The sequence below is a fragment of the Andrena cerasifolii genome, chromosome 15 (assembly GCF_050908995.1).
Source record: "Andrena cerasifolii isolate SP2316 chromosome 15, iyAndCera1_principal, whole genome shotgun sequence".
In the NCBI taxonomy this organism is placed as follows: Eukaryota; Metazoa; Arthropoda; class Insecta; order Hymenoptera; family Andrenidae; genus Andrena; species Andrena cerasifolii.
Window position 1 is genome coordinate 6,766,249 of NC_135132.1, and position 24,452 is coordinate 6,790,700.

At 47.5% G+C, this 24,452-nt stretch overlaps 4 protein-coding genes across 7 annotated transcripts in view; 2 read left to right on the forward strand and 2 right to left on the reverse strand.

Annotated features, from left to right (window-relative positions):
• The first annotated feature begins 1,156 nt into the window (after positions 1–1,156).
• Positions 1,157–2,953, forward strand: Gem2 (Gemin 2). 3 transcript variants are annotated; one of them, XM_076827741.1, is made up of 6 exons: positions 1,157–1,302; positions 1,374–1,627; positions 1,693–1,777; positions 2,008–2,166; positions 2,228–2,512; positions 2,812–2,953. In XM_076827741.1, exons 2-6 carry the CDS (start codon positions 1,521–1,523, stop codon positions 2,902–2,904), a joined length of 729 nt encoding a protein of 242 aa, XP_076683856.1. In that variant the 5' UTR covers positions 1,157–1,302; positions 1,374–1,520; the 3' UTR covers positions 2,905–2,953. The 3 variants fall into 3 exon arrangements, with proteins under 3 accessions (XP_076683856.1, XP_076683857.1, XP_076683855.1); XM_076827742.1 differs by having other exon boundaries at positions 1,158–1,302; positions 1,428–1,627; XM_076827740.1 differs by having other exon boundaries at positions 1,180–1,627.
• LOC143376943 (ubiquitin-like protein 4A) lies at positions 2,605–4,159 on the reverse strand. Its single transcript, XM_076827747.1, has 3 exons — positions 3,795–4,159; positions 3,489–3,594; positions 2,605–3,419 (listed from the first exon to the last, which is right to left on the reverse strand). Exons 1-3 carry the CDS (start codon positions 3,840–3,842, stop codon positions 3,121–3,123), a joined length of 453 nt encoding a protein of 150 aa, XP_076683862.1. The 5' UTR covers positions 3,843–4,159; the 3' UTR covers positions 2,605–3,120.
• Positions 4,160–4,261: 102 nt separating this feature from the next.
• LOC143376934 (ribonuclease H2 subunit A) lies at positions 4,262–6,698 on the forward strand. The gene is made up of 2 exons (XM_076827734.1): positions 4,262–4,564; positions 5,440–6,698. The coding sequence occupies exons 1-2, from the start codon at positions 4,415–4,417 to the stop codon at positions 6,283–6,285; spliced, it is 996 nt and encodes a 331-aa protein (XP_076683849.1). The 5' UTR covers positions 4,262–4,414; the 3' UTR covers positions 6,286–6,698.
• LOC143376937 (uncharacterized) overlaps positions 5,298–24,452 on the reverse strand; it is a 109,795-nt gene continuing 90,640 nt past the window's right edge. For both annotated transcript variants that reach the window (XM_076827739.1, XM_076827738.1), the window contains exons 2-6: positions 11,709–11,914; positions 11,156–11,291; positions 9,013–9,152; positions 8,278–8,545; positions 5,298–7,524 (exon numbers count right to left, since the gene is read on the reverse strand). In XM_076827739.1, the coding sequence (XP_076683854.1) occupies positions 7,457–7,524; positions 8,278–8,545; positions 9,013–9,152; positions 11,156–11,291; positions 11,709–11,914 (818 nt within the window). In that variant the 3' untranslated portion in view covers positions 5,298–7,456. The remainder of the gene's footprint in view (positions 7,525–8,277; positions 8,546–9,012; positions 9,153–11,155; positions 11,292–11,708; positions 11,915–24,452) is intronic.

Below are 24,452 nucleotides of genomic sequence, written 5' to 3' on the forward strand. Positions count from 1 at the left end.
AGATATTGTCGTTTAAAGTTCTAAACATCAATTTTTAATTTATTTGCAATGTTTCCTTGTTTTTTTTTACGACATGAACGTATAGTTCCTTCACTTCGCACAATATTCAATATTCATAAGTAAATACATAAATCCTGTATTCTACAGCTAAATTATGCATGGACTCAAATTTTTTGAAATTGTGACGGGTCGTTTTCCCTTACAGCCACAGAATTGTTTGTTATTATTAACCTTTATCGCTGTTTGGCGGGTGGCGCGAAACTCTGCTGCCGCCTGGCGGCCGTACAGTGAACTGAGCCTGGCTTCCATTTTGACCAGGAAATTCTGAAAAGTCAGCAGGGTCGCAGGATTACCGAGGAGGTGTTAGAGAGAGAGGGGGATAGTGTACGAGAAGCGCAGAGATAGGGCCGAGCTTGCCGGAGAAAGAGGGGTGTAGTGTGCGACAAGGAGGGAGACAGAAACATGGCGTAGCGCTTGTAAATTAACGAATCTCTCGCTTTCTCCGTTTAACTATACCGAAAATCCGCACAACTATCGTATAAAAAACTAACCAACAGTCTATCCTTCAAGATCTACTCTAAAAGTTCACATAATATTCGCAGAAACTGAGAAATTCGTTAATTTTCATTCGGCAAACATATTTCTATCCCCCTCCTTGTCGGATAACTACACCCCTCTCTCTCGCACACCTCCTCGTTTATTGGTAAAGGAAACTACCACCACGGGAATGGTGGCGCTAGTGTGGCGCAACAAATTTCAACGACGCAGATATACATTTTACTACATGTTTATATGGAACCAGTAGCATAAAAGTTTCTTTAAAAGTTATTTCTTACAGTAAAAATTTTGACAATACATTTAGACACAATATTGAAATATGTAAAAGTATGGAATGTGGACAATTTTACTTGCTCCACTTTTTGGCACTTTTATGAAAACTTAAATTGAGATCATTGTTCATGGTAACGTTACAATTTGCTACACAACATTTTTTTCTGCATACAGTTCGTCGATGCTGTAAAAATTATATAGTAGACCGCAATAAATTGTATACCTGCGTCGGCCATTACTATTAGTTCGCGTACCAACCGCTAGTGTCGCATACTAATGTTCTACACCCAATCCTGCGAGCCGGCTAACATTTCGAAATTTCCTGGTCAAAATGGAAGCCAGGCTCAGTTCGCCGAACGGCCGCCAGGCGGCTACAGACTTTCGCGCTACATGTCAAACGGTATTTATATCCGATTAATCTCTCCTCATGGTACGCAATATCCAATTTTCAATAGAATGCTCGTCACAAAGGTGTGTAAGCAACATTTAATCCGCCGCTAGCCTTATCACCTTTAAATACACTTACGTGCTTTCCTCCACAGTTCCCTTCGAACTGACCGCCGCTGGCCTTCGCAAATACGCGTCTTAACCTTCAGAGATGTTGACCATGATTCTGGGTACCCGTTGAACAGTGGAAGGGATACTAACAACAAGCCGTTCACTGTCTCAACGTAACATTCGTCCACGCGATGACTGACTACTTGAGAGCGCCCGCTTTCTCAGTCGGCGAGATCGACGCAAATGTTAACTTGTCCCTGCCGCCCGCCTCCGGGGAAGAGTACATCAAAAGGGTGGTGTAAGTAAACGAGCGAATTCGCAGCGGTGCGAGGATTAATTTAATTTCAAGCTACTTTATCGCAGAATAGAAGCACGACAATGCGCGGACATCGTGGTAGCCGACATCGATCAGAAGCGATTGAAAAACCCGACGATCGACGTCGAACCTGTAAGTTTCTGCATCGTTCTGCAGCCTCTCGCGAAGCGGCGCGCTTGTTAACCAAACGAAGTATGAAACGTTCGTAGAGTGTTTAGCGGAACTTCGCCGAGTGTATTCCGCTGCTGTCGGAAGGAATCTTACGCGATCGTAGATCCGCGATTACGTAGCGGAATACACTGACGAGGTTTGACGAAACATTTTAGGAACGTCCGACGTAATAATGAGACCAATGCGCCAAGTTATCAGGATGCGTGGAGGCGCCGTCATGGCTCAGCCCTACACTCGACTGGCAGCTGTGCCAGGTCTCAGATTTCTCCCACGTCCGATTGTACATAAGCCAGTTGAAGAATGAAATTCTAACAGCGAAGCGCAAGTGGAGACCCACGAAAATCGACCTGGTGGGTATACAAGCATTCAGAGGGCGAGCATTTACCCGCTGTTAACTTCTCGCGCTTGCAGCCGAGCATGGACGACGAGAAAGGTTGGATCACGTTCTGTTCGAATCGAGAAGATAGGACAAAGATCCTCCCAACGCTGAACACGGTGTTCTGCTTGAACCAGCCGATGGTGGAGCAAGTACTGGAGTACTTGGCCGAGCATGTCGCCGTGCAGAAGAAGATCGAATACGAGCTCGGCCAGTGGATTTACGCGCTGCTGGTCGTTCTGGAGATGCCCTTGACTCCGGACGTGTGCTCCTGGCTGCGCACTTTGGCCCGAACGTGCTCGGTGATTCGCGCAAGCTCGGTAATGCCCGGCGTCGAACTATACGTACCGTAGACACAGCGACGAAAAGTTCAGCTCGCTTTATCGGCTGTGAAGCAAGGAACACACGCAGCTTTTATTTTTTAACAAATCAATTTTATTCCATAAATGTGTATTAAACTTGCCATTCACATAGGTCTGAGAATGATTTCGGAAAGTAGTCTGAAAGGAAGATAAATAAAGCCGGGATTCATATTAAAAGATACAAAAAGTCGTTCGGCTGAACTTTTCCTACGGGACCTCCGCGCCGAGGTGTTTAATTTCGCTCGCTCTGCTTGCAGGAGAACTTAGAGCTACAGGAAACGAGGGCGCTGAATCTGTTTATATGCCTAGTCGCGAGATACTTCCGCCAGCTGGACTTGGCAGACCCTTAGCGGCCGGCTACCATTGTACGCTCGTCTGTTTTAATAAAATTGCTCGTTGCATAAGTTTCCTCCCTCGACGGAGCGCCCTCTCCCACCCACCCCCCCCCTCTCGCGCTTGAAATGTACTACCGGTCACGGGGGTGTACAATGAGGCAACGGTTTAATTAAATAAAAGTGTATTACAATAATCGAAATAAGCAGAAGTAGGAGAAAATCAAAGTGTCCTTAAGCTATGTTCTCTTGGTCCTGGAGCAGTGCTGTCGCTAATCGTTCTAAATCGTCATAACTAAGGTTGTTCACTTTGTTCTTTAGGTCTTTTATCAACTCGTTTACTATCGACTGTGTCTCGGACTCCGTGTAATAATGCCTCAGAACTTTAGAGATCTCATCGCGCAGGAGATGCGTGCCCGACTTTCGCAGCGCGGACTTCTCTTTGCTAGACCCTTCCTCCGACTTCTTAATCACCAGCAGGTTCAGCTTGCTGCCATCCTTGATCCCCGGGTAGAAGCTCAACGGGTTCTCGTCTGAAACGTTAAATTACAATCGAAGCGATCAGAAACTCGGGCCGAGCTTCCTCTCGCGGGGATCCTTACCAGCGAGCGTCTTGCCCGTGAGCAAGAGTTTCTGTTGTGGAACATCTATGCCCAGAAGATCGCTGACTTTGTGCTTCAGCTGCAAAACTGTCTCCGAGGGCATCATCTGCGGACAGAAGAACCACTTGTTAAGAGGAATTAAAGAGAGACTCGCGTGGTAAGCCGCGGACGGAAGAAGGTTCGAGAAGCACCGCGATGCGTCAGCGAGATAAATCCGTTACGCGACGTTCCCGTAGGAAATCGAAGGGGGAGAGGACGGCGGGGGGGGGCGACGGAATGTGCATCGGGCGACGAAGGGCTACTCACGTCAACAACACATTCTTTTCCTTGCAGCTTCTTTACGATCACTTTCATGTTGCGACGTGCTCGGGGAGCGGTCTGCGGAACGGCACGAGAGCGTGAGAATCAAATTCCTCGCGGGTACAGGGCCTCGAACGACACCGATAAGAGCTCGGGCATTTTCTTTGCGAGGTTATGTTGTATTTCGCGACGGCACAGAGATATCGGTACTACAGCACGGCGTCATCAACTATTTTCACCGAGGGCACGCGTATGCGGGCACACATGCACACAGGTAGCCAGGAATCCTTGGACTGGCAGCGCAGAGGTCGATACCGGAACGCTCGTTTATCGATAGGCCACTCGCTATTCAGATCTTTCCTCCACGAGCCGCTCGATCCTCCGGGTATCTTGGTTCTCTACGAGCTGATAGCACCTCCGCCGATGGGTCCCTCGTGCAATCGAGAGAAAACGATCGAATACGATGTTTATTTCCGCGGACCGTAGAGAATCGCCAGCGGCTGGTCGATACAGGCGCGACCTATCGATACGCGCGCCTTCGGTTTTTGGCGGTTAGTCCGAACGGTGACGTTTGCGGAGGAGGTTAGGTTTCGTCGGTTTCAGGTTCGAGAAAACACAAGAGCATCATGGAGAGCCAGAGGGAAATCGCGGGGGAGGCTGATTCAGAGACGAGTTGCAATAATCTGGAGGAAGATACGCGGATAACCTGCAGGGGAGAGCTGACTCCGTATTTCCGGGCTTGGGATAATGCCGTTAATAAAGTTCATTTGTCGGAGGTATGGCGAAAAAAATGGGGATGCAATTGGTTAGTTGCAGCAGCGAGGTTCTGCTTCCTTACTCGGCGCTCGCTTCGATTATTTCGTGACCTGAGAATTAATGACGCGATTGGAGGTTAAAAGGTTGGATGCATTATGGGTAATGATGGGATCCGACGCACTTCGAACCGCTTCGAATCTGTCGTGACTAATTCGAAGCACTTCGAACATGATTCGAAGCTTAAAACTCTTGAAAATAAGTATTGAGTCTTGATTGGTCTTGAAAGTCTTGAAACTCTTGTGCTTCAAAGTCTCGGTAGGTTTTGTACCTGTATGTACGTCCGTCGCCGACTCGCAGGACAATAAGTAATAAATCGCAACCCTGGCGAGTTCTTGGCAACCAGATGGTCACTTTCAAGACTTTCAAGACCTATGAAGACTGAGAACTTAAAAAGACTTTTAAAAGTTTTAAGCTTGGAATTATATTTAAAGTGCTTCAAAATTTTCGTCCTATATATAGATTTGAAGCGCTTCAAAGTGCTTCGGATCCCATCGCTAATTATAAGCTTGACTTGTTAAGGATCAAGGATGCATAAGGAATGGTTCTGACGCAGCACGCGGTTGTCAGATGGCTGTGCAGCTTTCGGAGTTCTGATTTAGGGACAATCTTGATGTAGCATGTGAAGCTATGTAGGAGACTCTATTGCTAAAGAGCAATGTGTAGTCTATAGTATGGGAGTATAGAGTAAACTGGTTACAAATAAACATCGTTTAATCAGAAGCCATTGATTCCCACCGTAATACACTTTAAAGTAATCTGTTTTCCAAACGAACGAGATACCTAACTCTAGCGCCGCATCTTCCTGGAGCGTTGAACAGTTTGGATTTCCATTTAGGTACCGCAGATATGCAAGGACAAGCCGTGCCAGCTTGGCATAGACGAGGCTGGACGGGGCCCGGTCCTGGGACCCATGGTTTATGGGGTTTCTTACGCACCTGTGTCTGAAAAGCAGCTTCTCGTGGACCTGGGCTGCGCCGACTCCAAGAGCCTGACGGAGGAGAAGAGGGACGCTATTTTCGACGAGATTTGCAAGCACGGCGATCGGATGGGATGGGCCGTGGACGTGATATCCCCTAACGTTATCGCGAACTGTATGTACCGTCGCAGCAAAACGTCCCTGAACGAGGTGTCTATGATCTCGGCGATCGAGCTGGCTAAGCTGGTGATCGAGGCTGGCGCACGCATCACGGAGATCTACGTGGACACCGTAGGCAGGCCGGAGAAGTATCAGGCCAGGCTGGAGCAGATATTCCCGGACTTGAAGGTGGTGGTCGCTAAGAAGGCGGACTCGACGTACCCTATCGTCAGCGCAGCCAGCATCTGCGCCAAGGTGTCGCGCGACCACGCGATACGGGCGTGGCAGTTCCGCGAGGGTTCGATCAAGTCGGAATACGGAAGCGGCTACCCGAACGATCCCGAGACGAAGAAATGGCTGCCGGAGAACGTGGACCCCGTGTTCGGGTTCCCGCGCATCGTCAGGTTCAGCTGGGCCACCGCTGAGAAGGTCCTGGATTCGCGGGCCCTGCCGGTCGAGTGGGAGGATGTGGAAGATGCGGCGAATCCTGGGGAGCAGAAGATTTCCAGCTTCTTCGCCAGATCGCCTGCGAAGAGTTGCCAGCCGCAGAGGCAGCGGCACCCTTTCTTCAGCGAGAGATGCCTCTTCAGTACTTCCGCCTTATGATGCCCTTATCTTAATACATAAATAAATCGAGATCTCCACGAATGGCACGCGCGTCGCGAAGATTACAGAGACCCGTCTCTCTCGTTCGTCGCTTTATTATCAGAACGTTAAGTTAAAGATAAAAGTCGGTTCGATTTTATGTACATATGTACAGAGTGCTCTTACAGATATGTATACCGTACGGTTCGTACACAAAGTGGCGGCAGTACACGAAGATGCCTCTACACACCCTATGCCTCACTTGTAATTAACAATTAGGAATGTTACAGCGCGAAATGTTCTTTGGTAAACAGACGCCGCTCACGCACACACGCACACGCTCACGCACAGCTCACGCAATAACTCTAGATTAATAACATATCTTTGAGGCTGATTAATAGCGACTAGATTGATAAAAGCTACGATGAAAGAGAGCATTCTTTCTCACTGGGCTGAACCTTCCTCGTTCTCCCTCGAATGGACGATAGAAACACTCGTGTACAATTAGATATAAATATGCTAGGCATTCGATCTCGCGCTCTCTGTCAGACAGGCATCAAAGTGAATAAGTACTCATTCGCACGTGCTCGAGATCCCCTTAACAGTAAGAAGATTGAAGGAGAGGAAAAGAATGTACGCAGATTCGAAAGCCTCGTATCCTCGAACGCCGGATGCGTTTCGACGTTTTCCACGATAGACTTATAAATTTTACCTGCCCATTGGATTGTACCAACGACTGAATAAAAACTTTGAAACAACCACGATCGATCCAGTTCCCGCGAAGTCGATCCATAAGTTTGTGCGGTACGTGTGTGCTCGCGGCACGTACGTAGTCTTCAGTGGTAGTACAGTGGATTAGGAGAGCGGCGCGTAATGGGCCGGACAGGATGGTAGATTAAAACGTTATCGAAGATACGCGCAGACTTATGGATGAACCCAGTACTTAAGAATTTACACGTCCCTCCACCGCTAACACCCTAACTGTCGTATGTACTCCGTTAAGTATATTCTGACTCTTGTCTATGTCCTCGCCCTACCTCCACTAACTGCGATTATAAAAAATAGAAACAACACGGTTAATTTAGTACACAGTGATCTCCGCAAGACTCTCGGTTTGTTCTTTGTTTTTCCAGGAGGCCTGAAATGGATGAGCACGAAGGACTGGGCGTCCACGGTGTGTGACCCCCTTTCCTTATCGCAGTATCAATAGACTGGTGATCATCGGCAAGATGCAGGGTGCCAGCGTGCCGCTTCCGCTTCCTGCAACCAACAAATTATCTCCTCGGTAATTTCGGCTGACGAGAAGGAACGAGGTGCGCCGGAGGGAGAGCTCCGGGCGAAAAATCAGGACATATCGCGGCTCTAATTCGATCGATATTGGCGAGGGAATTGCTTCAGCAGCTGCACGGGGTGCCTGACATTTGTTGGCCATGCAACGTAAGTCAGCAAATTGTCGGCAAACGAACAAAGACGATACGTGTCGACGCCGCTACGTGCCGCCGACACGCCGTCACAGTTTTTCCAACGATATTCCGCTGAATCCACCTGGAAGGCTAGTTCTTTCCCCTCCGCGTCGATATCACGCCGACGATTAATCTTTCACGGCCGCGAGATATTCGAACCTCGGGGAGAAGAGGGCTGCTGCTTGCAGGCAGAGGTTCACGGTGCTATATTCTCTCGCGGAGTCCAAAAAAGAGGAATAAGGAAGCATACAGGAGGGAGCCTGATTCTTCAATTAGAAAATAACTCGGGCAGCTTCGTTTCTGAGAAGCCTCGCATGAAACTGAAATCTCTCGACTCGCTTGTGGATGGATTTTAAAGAAAGTGTTGAGAACCACTGGCAACGAGACGTCGCCGCCAAGTGCCGAGTACTCGAGCGACCTTCAGGGAACAGAGGCTCGGACGATAAGAGCGTAATTCTACATAGTCGACGCATTTCGCCTACGAAGAATCACCCCCCTCGCGGCGCTCCCGCGAATCACCCGTAGCTATATCCAATTTTTACTTTGTTACCTCCTAAGATATGTTCCGCGTGCGTGTGGCCTTGCGCCCTTGTCTCCCTGCTCTCCATTACCGGCATTTTGAGGGGCCTTTCACCCTCTATGCTGAGCTCGTTCGATTTCCAATAGACGGTCGCTATCGTGGCCAGGCATTTGATCTTCAAGTCTCCCCTCTTGAAGTGCTTCGTACGCAGACGGAACTCCAGACCGAGCACGGCCGTCTCCAGACCCTCGCGATCCACCTCGGTGATGTGGGGCCCCCTCAAGTATTGCGTGTCGACCTGATATGCAACGAAAAACCGCTGCACCTCACGTACCTGGCTACAGCGCCGCGCGTCTAGCCGCGGACACTTCCTCCCCCTCACTTTTTGCGCGTGCGGGGGACGAGTTTGCAGTTGGACGTGGATAAGCGAGGCGTAGCGGATAAGTTACAACGCCGTCACCCTTTCCGTCTCCTCCCGTGGGAGTCTAGAGTTCGGGGCGGCGAAGGTGCGGACGAGGAGGGAAATGCTAACTTATTAATAGAAGGGCGCCGGGGATAAGGAACCGGCAGGAAATTGCTCTAAACAACTACTTGGCCGGGCGTCGTTCTCTTACGTCGATAATAGAGGAGCCGTTGATCAGCGGAGGGGGTTTAATTATAGGGTGCAGGGAAGGGAAACGTGACTCGGTTTTCCCACGGAATTTCATGGCTGGTGACAAGTTGAAATGTTACCACGGCCAGCCTCGTTCCGCGTAAGTCACTTACAGGCTCCCCGTTGATGAACCAGCTGAGCATGGCAGCTGGCTTCGACTTCGCCGAAGTGCAATTGAACCGCACCACGTCACCGACCTGATAACGATGCCTCCCCGGCCGCCCGGTGATAACGGGGCCGTCTTCCGGCAGGGCTGAAAGTTTTCACGATTCATTCAACGACGCTCCTTTGGGTAAGTGCTCGCCTTCGGAAAGGGAGACTTGTGGGGCCTGGGAAGGCGCTATCGGAGTTAAGGCGCGCTCCCACGGCGGGGCTTATAGGCTCGTCAAAAATCGGTTTACCGACCGCGAAGCGGAAAACCAGAGGGCAGTGTTTTCTAACCTTTTTCGAGTCGCGATCCCCTCTTATAATATTCAAACAACCTGCGACCTCCTCACCATATAAGGTAAAGTAAATTTAATAAGGTAAAGAAAACGTATTAAAAATAGGTATTTCAGAATATAATTCTAACTTAATAATATTATAAATAGAACTAAAAAACGTGGCGACCCACTTGAGGCACGAACCACCGGTTGAGAACCACTGCCATAGGCTGGTCTAAGCTGAGTCCCCTGAGCGCCGTGGAATCGCACCTTTACTGTCATAGACGAGTGTAAGTCAATTTTTACTCCAAGCTTAAACAGTTTCTTTTTTCTTCCTTTTGGCGGATTAAAGTTAAAAATGCAAGTTTCTTTTAATGCATACGTTCTCAACTTTCACGTCCAAAATTTAACACCTGATTTTACATAGCACTTTAAATATTCCAAGTGTTTTCCTGCAAAACTAATAATTCTGACTTATACTCGTTTGCCCGCCCACGAGAGATATGCTAACGCCGACTGCTTTACGGGGTTGCACCACTTTGGAGACCCGAGGAGTGAGGTTAACTTTGCAATTTCTGTGAGGGGAAAAGTACATTTCTATTTGGGATTTTAATAATACACACTTTTGACAGTATATGGAAAAATATAAACATTGCAAAAACACATTTCAGTGAGGACGTAGGTGGCGTTAAAAATATGCCGTTCGAATACCTGGTCGACAGAATTTCTCCACTTTCACGTATCCGAAATAAAGAAGCCAATCATATTTTTAAACTAGATGCTTGTCGCTATGGTATGACGTAGAGGATTTGAAAAATATTGCGACTTTGGGTTCTGACACGAGGTTGAATGAAAAGGTTAACAAATTTTGACAGGTCTTTGTGTATAAAAACCGCTCGTGAATAAAAAAAAAATCCCGGTGGTAGTGCGATAGACAATGCATTTTTGCATAACCGCGCGAAATTTGAAGGCCCTACGACAGTCTGATGTCGAGTTACGCTGTCAACCAGGTCAACAAGTGTTTTCAAGAGAAACGCGTTTAAAGCTCGTCGGGCATATTTACGCTCGTCGCTTTATGGGCCATATTTCTCTTATTATAACGAATTTTCCAGTGGGACCTTTTCCACATTGTTTTTAAAGCTGCAAACCAGGGGAGGGGATCTTGTGACCCTTAGGTCCTTAAATTCGGCCTGTCGACTGAACCCAAATTTACAGAACAAACCCTTTTATTTTCATTCATACATTTCTGTTCGTCAAATGACCTCCAAGCTGCAAACAAACATTCAAATGCTTCCCAACAAAAAGCTGACACAACAAACTCATTAAAAGATTAATTAACTTTCATCTTAACAAAAATAGTTTTCATTTTTTGATATTATTAATAGCAGTTAGATTCTTACAACATAATGTAGTACATTCTGCACAATGCGGCATTATTTGATTACAGCTAAATTAATGGGAGTTTGATCATGAAAACGTTCCCCACCCCTGGCGCAAACTATAATTTCATGGGAAATATCTGTTTCCGATCTCGTGAAACTGTCAAGGTGGTGTAAATACCTCTTGAGTTGGGTGCAAAAGGGGCAGTGCCTCCCCTGGTTTTTGAAAAAATGGCTTATTTTTCAAAACTGATCTTTAAGAAGTTTACGCTGACAAAGGAAATATTTTTAATTTTGTAATTAAATTGGCACTACGAAATGGGTTGACAAAGCAAGAGGGGTATTTTTTTTTTACTGTCATCCCAAAGTCTCCGGGTGCCTTTGCTCTTAACGAAAGCATCCACCCCATTTAAAGGGCAAGATCTACAGCGAGGGATTCGCAGACGATTTCTTACCTACTACCAGCATGTCCGAGTGATCAGATACCGTCTGGAAGGACGGCGCCTCGGCTGACACCTCGCATCTGTATCTTCCCGTGCTCATTAGGTTCACGGAATAGAGGACGACCGATCTCTCCGTGGAATTGTGAATCTGGAAAAGAAACGGAGGAGGCCTCCCTCAAGTACCCCGGCCAATTAACCCTGCGCAATTAACCCGGCCGACCAGCGTTCCCCGAATCCAGTTGGCTATCCGTGCCGCTACCCCGCCGTTCCATGAGCGACTGATTGCTATTGATGCGTTTCGTCGCGAGGATTCATGGAAGCGCGTGGACCGCCGGGGACGGGAGCGCGACGCGATCAGCCGCGTGGCTCGTTTGATATCTGCCCGCTCTATACCATTTCCTCCAGCTGTGGCCGGGAAAGTGGGGCCGGAGCGGGCCGGAAACGAGCCGGTCGCGGGGCCGGGCAGGGAGGGCGAAGAGGGCAGCGCTCTTTAAATAGCGAAAGCTGGCGCATTGGCGCGAGCCTGCGAGGAAAGAAGAGGATCGATATAGCAGGTGATTCTTACGTTGGCGGTGACACCTGGCAGCTGGAAGACGAGCACGGGAGGCATGTCCTGCGGCACGTATCGGTAGAACTCGTTCCCGTCTTTGTACCACTTCACCGAGTACAGTGTCTCGCCGTCCAGGTTGAAGTTGCACTCGAGCCTGATGTTCTGGCCGCGGACCACGTGCTGGGGGACCACCAGCTCCAGCATCCTCAGGGCATCCGCGTCTGCAACGGCGGATCGATCAAGGTTTTCGGCGAGCCGAAGGCGGGCAGGCCCACCCCGGGTGGACCTGCTTTCAACGGGGCGTCATCGCCGGGTCCCTGATTGGGAATTTCGCGTGATCCCCGGGCGCGAGAATGCCCCGCTAATTACGCGCTGCCGAGGATACCGTTAGCAAACTGTAATTATCGCGAGTAATTAGCTGTTTTCCAGGCTCCAGCTAAACAGTGATTGCCGTTTCTGCTGCGATCGGGTTCTGCGATTAAGCGCGCGGCGATTTCGCTTCGCTTTGATTTCGAGCTGGCGAAGAATTGGGGAGCGGAGACTTTTTAGCGTCGGTTACCGCTGCTGGCGTCGAGTCGGCGGAATCGGAGGGAAGTTAACGGCGCACAGTGGTCCGAATCGCCGAAAACGTGATAAAAAATCCTTATGTTCACGTTTCACCCTTTATCGTTATGAAGATGGTCTTGATGACGTAATTAACTTCAAATAACGTAATCAAATCAGACAGTACTGTTAAACAAAACATAACATTGTTTTATCGACACCCCCCCCCCCTACAAGGCTTAGTTTTAATCTAATAAAAATTTTGACCTCGGAATCAGATTCTGCGACCCCAAAAAACCCTGGAATGACCATCTTCATAATGATAAAGGGTGAAACGTGAACGTGAGGATTTTTTCTCACGTTTTCGGCGATTCGGACCACTGTGCGGCGGCGTCTGCGACAAAGGGAATTATCTCGGCCCACACTGAGACCGAGGATCTTTACGACTTCGCGAATCCATCACTTCCGATGACAGGCTTGTCCCCTCGCCGCCAGAAGAATGTTTTTCAGCTGCGACAGTGGGGGAGGGGGGGAGCAAAGTTTGCGCCAACTAGTCCCTGTTTCACCGAGTTATCCATTGTGAATTCCGCCTTTCAAACGTCGCGGAATCGCGCGAGGGTGGCTGAATTAAAAAATGGGGGAGGAAGGGAAGAAAGTGGCTCTCCTCGGAAGATAAGGGTGCGGAGGGTGGCGGGGAGGCACCGGAATATGTATCTGGCTTGGAAAAGCCGCGAGGGAGAGGAAAAAGTCTTGTTCCAGCGATTGTCGTGGCCCGTGTGATTCACAGCTGCAAAAACCGATCCAATTATTCCGTGAACGCCCGCGGGAGCCGAGCGGAGGGGGTGGTTTTATCGGCGCGGTTCCGCTTCTGGCGCATCGACCGGTGCATCCACCCCGCATCTGTACAGCGGCGCGGCGGTACGAGGGGAATTCCTCTGTTAAGGTGAATGTCCCAATTTCTGCTCGTGTCCCCATTTCTGCTCATTTCGTATATTTTTTTTTTATTATTATAAGCGTCACGTTTGTACTACAGTTACAACAAAATAGCTCTAAATTATTTGAACATTTACGCGAGCGTTGCACGAGCTTGGCACTATTGGTATTCGATAATTGGGCGGAAAATAGCTTTTGCGGTAAAAGTTCTTATTCAATAACAAAAACATATACCGCATTGTGCTCTGGATGTAGATTTTTTTACTATTCTTGATTGTTTTAAGTAGAGAGCAGGTTTAGGGTCAAGTGAATCATCGTCGTGTCCGCATTTCAGTAGAAACTCACCTTAATTTTAGCAACATAACCTCACAATTCAATATATGCTGTAACCTCTATTTCTATTCGAAAGCATTTTATTTTTTGTTTATCATTATTTTATGCTTTAATGTTGGGTTATGAAACATCTCCATAAAAGATGTAACTTAATTTAACCCGAAAAGGCAACACATTGTGCGAGCAGAAATTGGTACAAATGGTGAGAAGGAATACGTACATCGCTATTTTTCGTGAGCAGAAACACGGACATTTAAAGCATTATATTTAATTACAAATTACTAGTAGTTAAACATCTTGAAATATCTTTCTTAAATAGCTTTCGACTGGTTGGTTTGTTATTAAAGAATTAATCAATTACTCTGCAAATTTTGATCACAAACAAATTTTTTACACCTGCTTTCTGACGAGTAACCTCTTAAATGAGCAGAAATTGGGGCATTCACCTTACGCTCGCAGCTCGCGGGGAATCGCGGCATTGTTTCCGCGGCTGATGCGCGACAGAAATCTCCTTGCCAGCGTGCTCGTTCGTTTTTCCTTCCCCTTTCAGTGTCAGGGCGAGCGGAATAATTGCAGGGAAGGGGAGCGCTCTGCGAGTGGTTCTGCAAATTGTTCTGGACCTTGCGTGGCGAAATCGACGAGCCGGTGAATATCAGGAGGAATCTGCAGCGATACCTCGCGAATCCACCGCGAGATGGCGTCTCGACCGGTCTCGCTCTCTCGCAAGTGCTCGCTCATGTGCCGATTCATATATATACAAGTTTCAACATACTTTTTAACGACAGGTCCAGAACGAACGCATAAGACTGATTATAAGACTGATCATGTGTACACAATTAGGTCTTGTGGAACAAAAAAGGAAAAACAAACTAATTTGGTTTATTTATAGTAATATATTTTCTAAAACCCGACTCTGCCATAAATAAACAATCTACAAAACGAAAAGAAGAACGAACGCAATCTTCCTTGTTGTCTATCCTGACGGCCTACCTAAAACAGTTCCACGTACGTGTCTCTCTCTCTCTACAAATCTCCTCATCGAATTCCACCGCCTCTCTCTCCTCGAGGCCAACAGCGGGATCCGCTCTCCACTCTGGGGCGTATTTTTAAAATCCCCGAGGATGTTTCCCGAGCAAATATTTCCCCCCACCCCACCGGGGCTGGATGTCGCTTGTTACCTCGCGTTGGGGGTTGCTTCGCCCCGACAAAGAGGGGTTGCTTTTCGCCGGGGTCCGGGGTCGAAGAAAAGGAATCGCGGCGGGGTTACCGGGGGTGTTGTCCGAGGAAGATAGCGGACGGGACGGGTTATTAAAGGAGGCAGAAAGGTAAGGGAGAACGATAAGAAAGGGGGGCGCGTGGGACGTGAATGGGCGATGTAAATGGCGCGGCCGAGGAGCGTGAAAGAGGAGAAAGGGGGAGGGAGACCGTGATAAGTGTGAAGACGACGGACCGAGAGAATGAAAGAGAGATAAGAAGGCTCGATAACGAGAGCGTTGCGAGTGAAAAGAGGGGGCGAGATTAGAAAAGGAATCTAAAAACGCGCGCGGATCCTCCGCCTCGCATTCCAATTTACCAACCCCCGCGATCCAGAAACACGGCATCGCGTAAGCGTGTTCTGCCGGTACAAAACTCCCACTTGCCGAGCATAAAGCGGAGTACAGTCTTCTCCTCGGATTATTGAAATGCTTTTTTCCCCGGATTATCGGGCAAGACCTACCCACCCCATAGTTTTGCTTCCTTGCTGCGATCGAGGGCCTGGCAGTCCCCGGTAGGCCGCCCGTTAACTGCCGAGAGCAATAAAACTATTGGGGCCAGGTAAAATACCCAGTACCGAAAAATAAAATGTTCATGTTTTTGATAAATGTTCATGGATTTTTTATGGCTTCTCGCTACGTTCACTAAATACATAATATATATTTGCTTACTTATTTATAATAATTTTTAAACAATTTGGTTACACAGAGCAATCTATGGTTGTAATATGTTGTGATTTCTTTTACTGTAAAATTCTGTACAATCGTTACAAGAATCTTAGAACTTATATAGAACCTAAAAAAATAAAAGTTATAGAGCTATATAGGAACCGTAACTTATACTTATATAGTCTGATATTTAGGTTCTTTATAACGGTTATTCCGAATAAAGGTTCTTCATAATTCTTTCAGTCAGAACCTTTATACAATAGTTTGAAACAGTTATTTTCGAAACCTATTCAATCCCTGATCAAGTCTCCTTGTCAGACAGTTCGAGCTTGTGTCCTGACAAGGGTCAATTCATTAGGTGCTAACTACTTCCACCGCCCCGGTTTATAGAGAAATCCCCGATCCCAAATATTCCTCGATAATCCGGGGAAGACAGTATATCGCAGCCCTTGGAACGAAAACACTTCGCCGCTCGTTGGAGCCCACCCCTGTTTCTCCGTCAAACAACGCCCATCTCCGACCCGGCCAATCCATCAGCTAAAGGAAATGAGCGGGTAGAAAAGGTTTTCCCTGGTCGGTACGACTGCGGAGAGATCTCCCAAGTCGATTCTTTCCCTCGACCCTGGGACAGAGACCTTCCCGCCCAACAAAAGCCTCCCCCCATCAGAGAACAACCCCCTGTCCTCCACGCGGCAAGAAGTCGCTGGCGGAACGTCGTGCGGCTGAAAGGCCTACAGCGGTGGATGTGGGGCGGGTTCGCGGGAGTCGCAGCCGGGGCGGGGTAACGAATAACGAGCGCACGAGGTCTGAGAAGAGCGAGAGCGCCGCGGATATGATTCATTCCCGGCGCGTTACGAATGATAACCCATGCATATTGAACGGCAGGGGGTCTGATTTGTTCCCGTGAGTCAGTGGTTGCACGCGTCCCGGCGCCTGCACCGCGTCACGTCCCCGTCGGCCCTCCCGGCCCTGTATTGGTGGCCGCGCGGCGATGAATAAGCGCGCACACGGCCCGCTTTTATCGGGCGGGATCGGCGCCGGGTACTTTAACTTCCAAAGAGAATCGGGCGCTGGCTTCCAAAGTCGACGTCGCGTTAATTAGGTCGACGACGTCGTCGCCTTCCTCGTCCACCCCCGCCCGATATTCCTCTCGATAATGAACGCGAAGCAATTTCGATTTGCCTGGTAAACCGGGAGCCGCGCCGAAATTCTCCTAATTAAGCCTCTAATGGCACGTATTGTGCGCGTACGCGCGCCGCAGTGGGTCAGATTTTTCATGCCCAACCCCCCACTCTCGCGATCTTTATTGTCCCCTTTATCGCGCACGGAGCGAGCGCCGGGGGAGCGTGAATTATTCAGCCCGAGACCTCCTCCAACTTTCTCGGTCCTCGCTCCTGACTCCGGGCTGAGCCGTTTCGCCGACGGGGTCGCGGATCATCCCCATCTCTCCCTCTCTCTTGAATAAATGTATCGCAGGGGTCGCGGGGAGGACGAGCGCGTAACGCGTGTTCCGTTTCGGTTAATGAATCGCGGAATACCCTCTTTGGCCGTCGGGGATTAATTCTCAGCGAATTAATTCGAAGAAAGCGAGTTTGCGCGAGCGCCAGGGGCCGCGGACAGGGTGCCTTTGAGGACGGAGTCGTCGCCAGGCGAAACTTCTGTCTGGTCTAATTAGGATGATCTGTATTTAATCGAGAGCCCCGGGTCGTGCAAAGGCAAACCGACCGGAGTGTCGCTCCCCCCCCGATATTTCGGGCGCGGAGGGTCCCTTTTGACCCGAAACTAAGTCCCGATGCTTGGCAAACCCACCCCTTGTAGATCTCTTCAGCTACTTCTCGAATGCGTCCACTGGAACACCAATTGGGCCAGTTATGCAGAAGGCTACCACGCCTCAATGAACTGAAGCTGAGTAAAGTTAGTTTGAGGATTTTAATTGTTAACGAAAAGTAGCTTTATTTCTACTGGGTGTATTTTAATTCTTGTTATTGTTTCGCAATGTTTTTTAATGGCTTATGCCTAGTCAATTGGCGAAAAAGAGTGCGATTTTCAGGAATTTTTTGTGGAATATCTACTGTATATTTTTTTTATAACTAATCGCTTATTTTAAAATTACATGTGTACTGCAACTCTCGGTAATTTTGTTATAGAAAAATATTGAAAGATGGACAAATAACAGCCATTCTCGCGGAAGCTGTTTTGAGACGATTTCTCTGAGGCGGATCGTCTAAAATTAAAAATTCAAAAAGATTCTGTTAATATATGGTTGAATTCAGTAGATGAACCAAGGGTTTTTCAAAAAGTCGATTTTTGACAAAATGGCGGTCGTTTTAAGGTAGCATTCCGGTTAGCGATTAAATAATTATGGTTATGAAATAAAACTTTTTCCTATTTATTAAACTATATTTCTACAGTAAATAGAAAATATAAAAGTAATAAAATTATTGCTATTAAAACGCTTTTGAAAGCGATCTTGATGACATGTTTAAAAACTTCAGCTGTTAGACTTATCTGAGCCCAAAAATCCAAACAGATTCTTGATCAGTAAGACTGTCGCTATCGCTCGGACTATAATTATTGATTTATCTTCAAAATTAGCACAACGGCGGGGCGAAATGGAAGAAGAAGGTTTTCAGCTGTTTTCTATTGCTATTTTCGATTTTAAAAGTAGGTTAGACTCAATGAAAATACTTGTTTGTAGTCCCTACGAGAGTCATAGGGGTGCAGAATAAGCAGTAAAAGTTATAAAGCAATCGGTTCGATAGATTTTAGGATTGTATTTTCACGGCTGTGAAAAAATGCCGTTCCGAGAAAAACGCGTTCAAAGTTTTCATTTATAGAACCCTCGCCTCGCGCTCCCGGTACAGCGGTTTCCGAAATAGGCTGTTATTCGTTCATTCTTTAATGTTTTTCTACAACAAAAATACTGGGAGTTGCTGCATATATGTACTGTTAAAATACGCGAATAGTTGTACAAAAATATACAGTAGATATTCCACAAAAAATTCCCGAGTATCGCGCTCTTCTTCGCCAGCTGAGTAGGCATAATCCCTCAATGGGTTATGTAATAGTGAGTAGTACAATTAATATTTTAAATTTACCGTGGCTTTTGTTTCTTAAGCCCAAAGAGTAGGGTTGCTAATTCTTTGCAAAATAAAGCTCCCGAAATTATGATATCCGTGGTGTGTTTAACTAATTTTTCTGCCAATTTTGTGACCAAGGTGGACCAACTAGCCGCGCCAAGTAGCTACGAGCGGGCATGTCGCGGCTGCTATTCCGCAGGAAGACCCATTAGCCGGTCTGCGATTCCGAGTCCGGCGATGCTAATCCGCGGGAGGCTTTAAAGCGACCAGACAGCGATATCAGCGCGAACCAGAGAGAGAAATGCACCTTGGGGAGACAATTGGATCTCTCTCGCGGAGGAAGCCCTTTCGCAGGGTCTAATGCGAAATGGAGAGGGCAGGGTGAAGCTGCGCCGGCGAAGAAGAGCGAGAGAGACGGGGGAGGGAATCTCGCAGGTGTCATCGCCGATGATCCCTGCCCCTCGGCCTGGTGTCTGGACAGTCGCTTAATTTCGCCCTGCCCCCGGTATTGCTTTACGGCGGAAATCGTACACCCGCGGGCATAAACGAAGCCAGCTATCTGCTACCTGCTCGTTGCCCATCGTGGAAAGGGCAAACGGTGTCGTGTGTCGAGCAGTTGCGGGGGTCGCGACCCCGATGACAAAGAAACACACACGCGACACCCCTTCCCCCCCGCCAGGGGCCAGTGCTCTTCAACCTGGTCACCGTGGCGCTGTACCACAGCTGATAAACCCTCCACGGTGTCGCCGGACTCGGGATTGAAAGAGCCGAGGAGAGACAAAGGGAGAGACCCTCCCGGGGCTGGGGAATAAAGCACTCGAGCCGCCCGCTCCCCAGAAGCGCAATAAACATCGCGGAAGGAGAAAAATAGATCATCCCCCCGGGTTTCACGCGGCGCCAATTAACAGCTTCCTCGAAGGAGTCCGCGGGAGGGTTCTGACACCCACGGGTCTCTGACGCAATTAGCAGCCCCTAATTGTCGTAGCGGCAGCCGCAGGCCGTTGGCAGGTTGGGAGGCACTGATCGGCGGATGAGGCGGCTGGAGTATCGATGGGGGAAACCATAAGTCGGGGGGAAAAACGAGAGAAGCACCTCCGGGACCTTTCTGCCCCTCCGTGGACTCGTCTCGCGCGCCCTTGGGTCACGCGTGCCCCTCATCCCGCAAAAACGAGACGTTTTAATAATAGTAATAAAGGGCGGAAGGGTCGTCGGTTTCCTTTCGTCGGCGGGATCGATGACGGTGCCTCGTCCGGGCCATCATGATTTATGGGAGCACCCTCGTGAGTGCGCACTTCCCGGGCCAAATAAACAGGTACGATGGGGTGCAAATGAATGGGCTGCTTCTAGGCTGGTGTTTTCGGCGACTCTGGGGTTTGCTTCCCAAACAGGGATTACGCTGATCCTCCCCTTTGTGCCGGCGGCTTCTGCTCGCCCCTGACGTATCGACTCGCGGTGTAATACAACGAGGCACAAAGACGCTCTTCTTGCTCTCTAATCGCGAGCATTGCGCCCGGCTGGAGAACGGGCTCCTTCCCAGGCTGAGAATAGGCTTCCACGATTAAATAAGGGGAATAAAGGCGGCCGAGTATAAATATAAAAATTGCAGCCGGGGTTTAATTAAATAATGCCCGGGAAATTTATTGCGCGGCGCGATTCGATACCGACCCTTGTAAAGGGGATGCAGAATCCGAGGGAAGGGAGAAAACGGACGCGGCCCGGGGGAAAAAAGCAACGCGGATCGAACCGGCGGATTTGCCTGGCTTAAGTCTATTTTCCATATTTATTCGCATTGAAACGCGCGACAATCGCGCACGCTGCTACCCCCTTTTCTTTATTCCTGTTCCCTTGCAACCCAGCCAGCAAGCTTGGAAAAAGTCGAACGGAGCGATTAACGACGGCACTGGAGCGGAGCATACCGATTAAGTAGCAGGAACAAAAATTGTGGGGCATCTCGAAATGCGGCACTAAGTCCTTTTACAAAAATATCGCCATACTGCACATTTCTTTTACAGGTAGGTGATCGCACATTTGGGGCATAATGCAGCATGATTGTTTTTTATATTCATTAATTTTTAACGCCACTGCGCGGTTTTGAAGAGGACAACCTCGAAATTCTTCAGAACTAGTATTATTATTTATAGTTTTGTTGTTTGCTGGTAACATTCACTCTTATAAGTCCAGGATTTACCAGTGTATCTTAATATATAAAGCAGAAAATATTTGTGTCTTTGTCTGTCGCCTAAAAAACATTCGAACGGTAAACTCAGGGGGGGGTCTCGAAATTTCTCCCAGCTCATTCACAAAAAAGATAAATAAATAAAAAAACGTTTTTTTTTTATAAAATCAGAATCAAAATTCAGGGTGAAAAGCTGAGTAGCAAAAGCTAGTATTGCATACGTCGAGCAGGTGTGGATGGATCTTGACAAATTTGATCGCATCCGGGGCATAGTAATATGCACACGGGGTACACATCAATCTGCAACAACAATTGGTAACCGTACGATCATTCTAACATATATGTACGAGGTAATCCACTTCTCTAGCGAGAAAGCGCACGAAAGCTTTGCCATCTGGTGGTGACATCACGGTACTGCTACAGGTGAGGTATCGCGCGGGCCGAATATGCGCATGCGCGCGCGATACCTCGCCCGCAGCAGTACCGTGATGTCACCACCAGATGGCAAAGCTTTTCGTGCGCTTTCTCGCTAGAGAAATGGATTACCGCGTACATATATGTTAGAATGATCGTACGATTACCAATTGTTGTTGCAGATTGATGTGTACCCCGTGTGGATGTTACCGGATAAGATCGGTTCAATCGGTCTTGAGTTTTCCACGAACATAAAAATGGGCTCTCTCTTTATACAATAGTATAGATTTTGAACGAGAGTTCAGTGTTCTTACTGGTCGCATTGGAAATGGCGAAAGCTTGCTTTTAAGGTACAGGAAAAATTGGATGCTACTAGGGTTTTTAAAAACCAGGTTTAAAAACTGCTTTTTATTTATAAATTTGTAAAATTTGAAAATCGGTGTTTAAATTTAAAAACTATTAAATTTGATATGATTTCAAGCATTCCCCAAAAATTTATTTACAAGTACAGTTAAATAAACAAATTTCATTAATTAGTCTGTGTCAAGAAGACCACTAATATAGGTCCCAACTGAATGAAATGAAAAAATAACCGATAAATATATGATTTCAGTCAGAAAATGTTTACTGCTGCGTTTCGACCCGAAATGTCCCACTGTTCTCGCAAACAGAGTTGTCCAGACTCGTCGAGATTTGCAACAGTGCTGCCAATCCCGGTAAAAAAAATATCGAAAATGTTTTTCACTTTGAACTTTGAAGCTAAGTGCTTTTTTAATATGATACGTTTAAAACGTAGACGTATGTAACTCATTATAATGAGTTAATGTTTTTTAAAATGAGGAAGGTAGGGAAGCAGTGAGAGAAGAATGGAATTATTTATTTTTCATTTCCATTATCCGGGGGAATAATAAAGATCAGGGTCAATGGTATACTTTTGCCCATTTGGCCATTATTATCGCAGCACCAAACCCTAGCTAATAATAAAACCAAGCTAATAATGAAATCTGCATTTAACGACGCAACGTCCTGCAAATGGGGCCACGAGATTCTTTGGCAATTTGGCGGGGGGAGCACACCATTCGCAGATTCTGCTACCAACATAAAAAGTTGGAACGTACAAATTATAATCAGCGTAATTAACATTCAGTCGCCGAGCTCGTATAAGCGTGTATCTGAATATTAAATTACACTGAAATTGTTCTAAATAGTAGATATAATATTTTAAAATCTATGAATCCTGCGGTTGGGCAGGTTGAGTCCAATCAAAATCCGCAGAATTTCAAACCAATATCGGCCATCAGGATCCAGTTACTCGGATTTGTAATTGTTTTAGGAAATCTGATTATTATTTGTATACTATATTTTCATTATTATTTGTGTTCACTTATTTGTTATATACGTTAACAAAGTTAAACGTTAAGACTAGTATTAAGTTAGCTTCTAGTCAGTTTTAGTTAGCCTTTGCAGGCAAAATTCACTCGAAAGGGGTGAATTTAACCCCTGAAAATTCGGCTATTTTTCGATTTCGTGTTATAACTCGCGAACTGTAAGAGATAGAAAAAAATTTCAAGACCAAAGTCACCTCTTTTAATTACATCTTTCGTTTGGTAAACAAATTATTTTACAGTTCACGAGTTATAACCCGAAATCGGAAAATAACCGGATTTCAGGGGTCAGTTACTCCCCCTTTACAGTAAATTTGAGCAGCAAACAAAAATTGCGTTGTAATCAGGAGGAAATTCCCTACACATTCACAAAGATTCAGAATTTTTCGAATTTTCGATTTCGGGACCTTCCCTTGTAAGAGGTGGCATATTACAGTGTTTCCTACAAATGCAATCAATTTCTTCACGACTTTGGACTACATTAATTCAAAACCCACAAAATTTTCTGATGCAATTGTATTTTTATAAATGCCGTAATAAAGACGTTTTATAATTATTATTATAAAACTCACCCAAATTTTGATAAATCGCCGAGCCTGGCAACTCTGCAGAAAACTCATACCGAGAATACCAAACGACCAGTGTATTTCACAACAGAAGACACCCCAATAATGTAAATACAGTTGTGTACAAGGTGCACATGGTCCAGCGATGACCCACTTGGCCAGAGGCGCATCAACCCCCGAACGACAAAAACGTAGCTGGCTTTTCGAGCAACCAGTTGATACGCCTCATCCCGAAATAGCCACCCTCATCCCCAGATACGGTGTGTCGGAATTGCTGCTTTTTATTCGACATTATCGCCGAACGCCCGAGGGTCCCGGTGAATCGCAGAGGCGGGGAGAAGGGGCGTCGGCTGAGTCACGTCTTTTTTTTTTCCCCCCACCCCATAAGGGAAGTATCGAGTGAGTCATTTATACCGCGATAAAAATCGCGGGGATAATAAATGTTGCAGGGAGAGCCGCGACTTAGTATCGTACGCGACCGATCGAAATCGCTATTCCAGCGCGAAAACCACCCCCAGCGCGTTCGTGTGCGTGCGTACGTGTACCGCGGGGGGGTGGTGCTTTTAAGGCTAGCGCACGCTCGCGATAAACTCGGGCGTAATGGACGACGACGGTTCACTTGCTAGCGGGTTAACCTGCCGGAATTTCGGTCGGCTGCCCGCGTATTCATGGGGCAGCGAGTCGCCCGGGCGGGGTGGCATTCTTCCCGTGGACCAGCGTCGCACCGCGGCCGCGAAGACGACACAAATTTCTCATCCGTCGCACGTCCCGGCGTCTCCGCCGGGACGTCTCGCGGTAATAACGGGGGGAGGCTTCGCGTCGCGTGCCTCGCGCCGTTTAAACGGTGACGAGTAATAAAGGGCGTCGCGGGGGTGACAGGTGGAGGGTCGTCGACACGCGGGACGTGTCCTCCGTGGGATTTCGAAATATCTGGAGAACCCCTGTCTTCCTTGAGCCGCATTCTGCGTCTGCCGGAAGAATTCCACTAGACCCGCTCGTATTTCAGAAGGGAAACGGGGGTGAAACGTTTCCGCGCCACCCCGCCGAGGGAATCGAGTCACGGCGGGGGCACGCGGATCACGATTTCGCATTCCGGGGCCATAATTAACTCTTTAAGGAACATTTCACCGTGACTTGCGATTCTTTCAAATCTTTCAGGAATTTTTTTATGGACTTAATGAAAGATTTTTATGTCCAACTTTTTACTGGCATAGTTGTTAGGGTAAAGTAGCCGAATATGACGACCTCTCCTAATATGAGACCCCAGCTTATGGAGATAGGGAGGCTACGGAGTACTTAACTCTTGAATGTTCTAGTGTAGTTGTTGTTTTGTCCGCACAGTGGCGTTGTAAGCAGTTAAGGGTCTTGGGCAAGCACATACTTCTGAAAATTGATTTTTTTCCCTAT

Excerpts from the sequence above, each read along its gene's own strand:
- Gem2 (XM_076827741.1), top strand. The coding sequence starts at position 1,521 with ATGACTGACTACTTGAGAGCGCCCGCTTTCTCAGTCGGCGAGATCGAC. Across the intron at positions 1,628-1,692 it reads GAGTACATCAAAAGGGTGGT|AATAGAAGCACGACAATGCG; the intron begins GTAAGTAAACGA and ends ACTTTATCGCAG. Across the intron at positions 1,778-2,007 it reads CGACGATCGACGTCGAACCT|TTATCAGGATGCGTGGAGGC; the intron begins GTAAGTTTCTGC and ends CAATGCGCCAAG.
- LOC143376934 (XM_076827734.1), top strand. The coding sequence starts at position 4,415 with ATGGAGAGCCAGAGGGAAATCGCGGGGGAGGCTGATTCAGAGACGAGT. Across the intron at positions 4,565-5,439 it reads ATAAAGTTCATTTGTCGGAG|GTACCGCAGATATGCAAGGA; the intron begins GTATGGCGAAAA and ends ATTTCCATTTAG.
- LOC143376943 (XM_076827747.1), bottom strand. The coding sequence starts at position 3,842 with ATGAAAGTGATCGTAAAGAAGCTGCAAGGAAAAGAATGTGTTGTTGAC. Across the intron at positions 3,595-3,794 it reads GAAAAGAATGTGTTGTTGAC|ATGATGCCCTCGGAGACAGT; the intron begins GTGAGTAGCCCT and ends TTCTGTCCGCAG. Across the intron at positions 3,420-3,488 it reads CACGGGCAAGACGCTCGCTG|ACGAGAACCCGTTGAGCTTC; the intron begins GTAAGGATCCCC and ends TTAACGTTTCAG.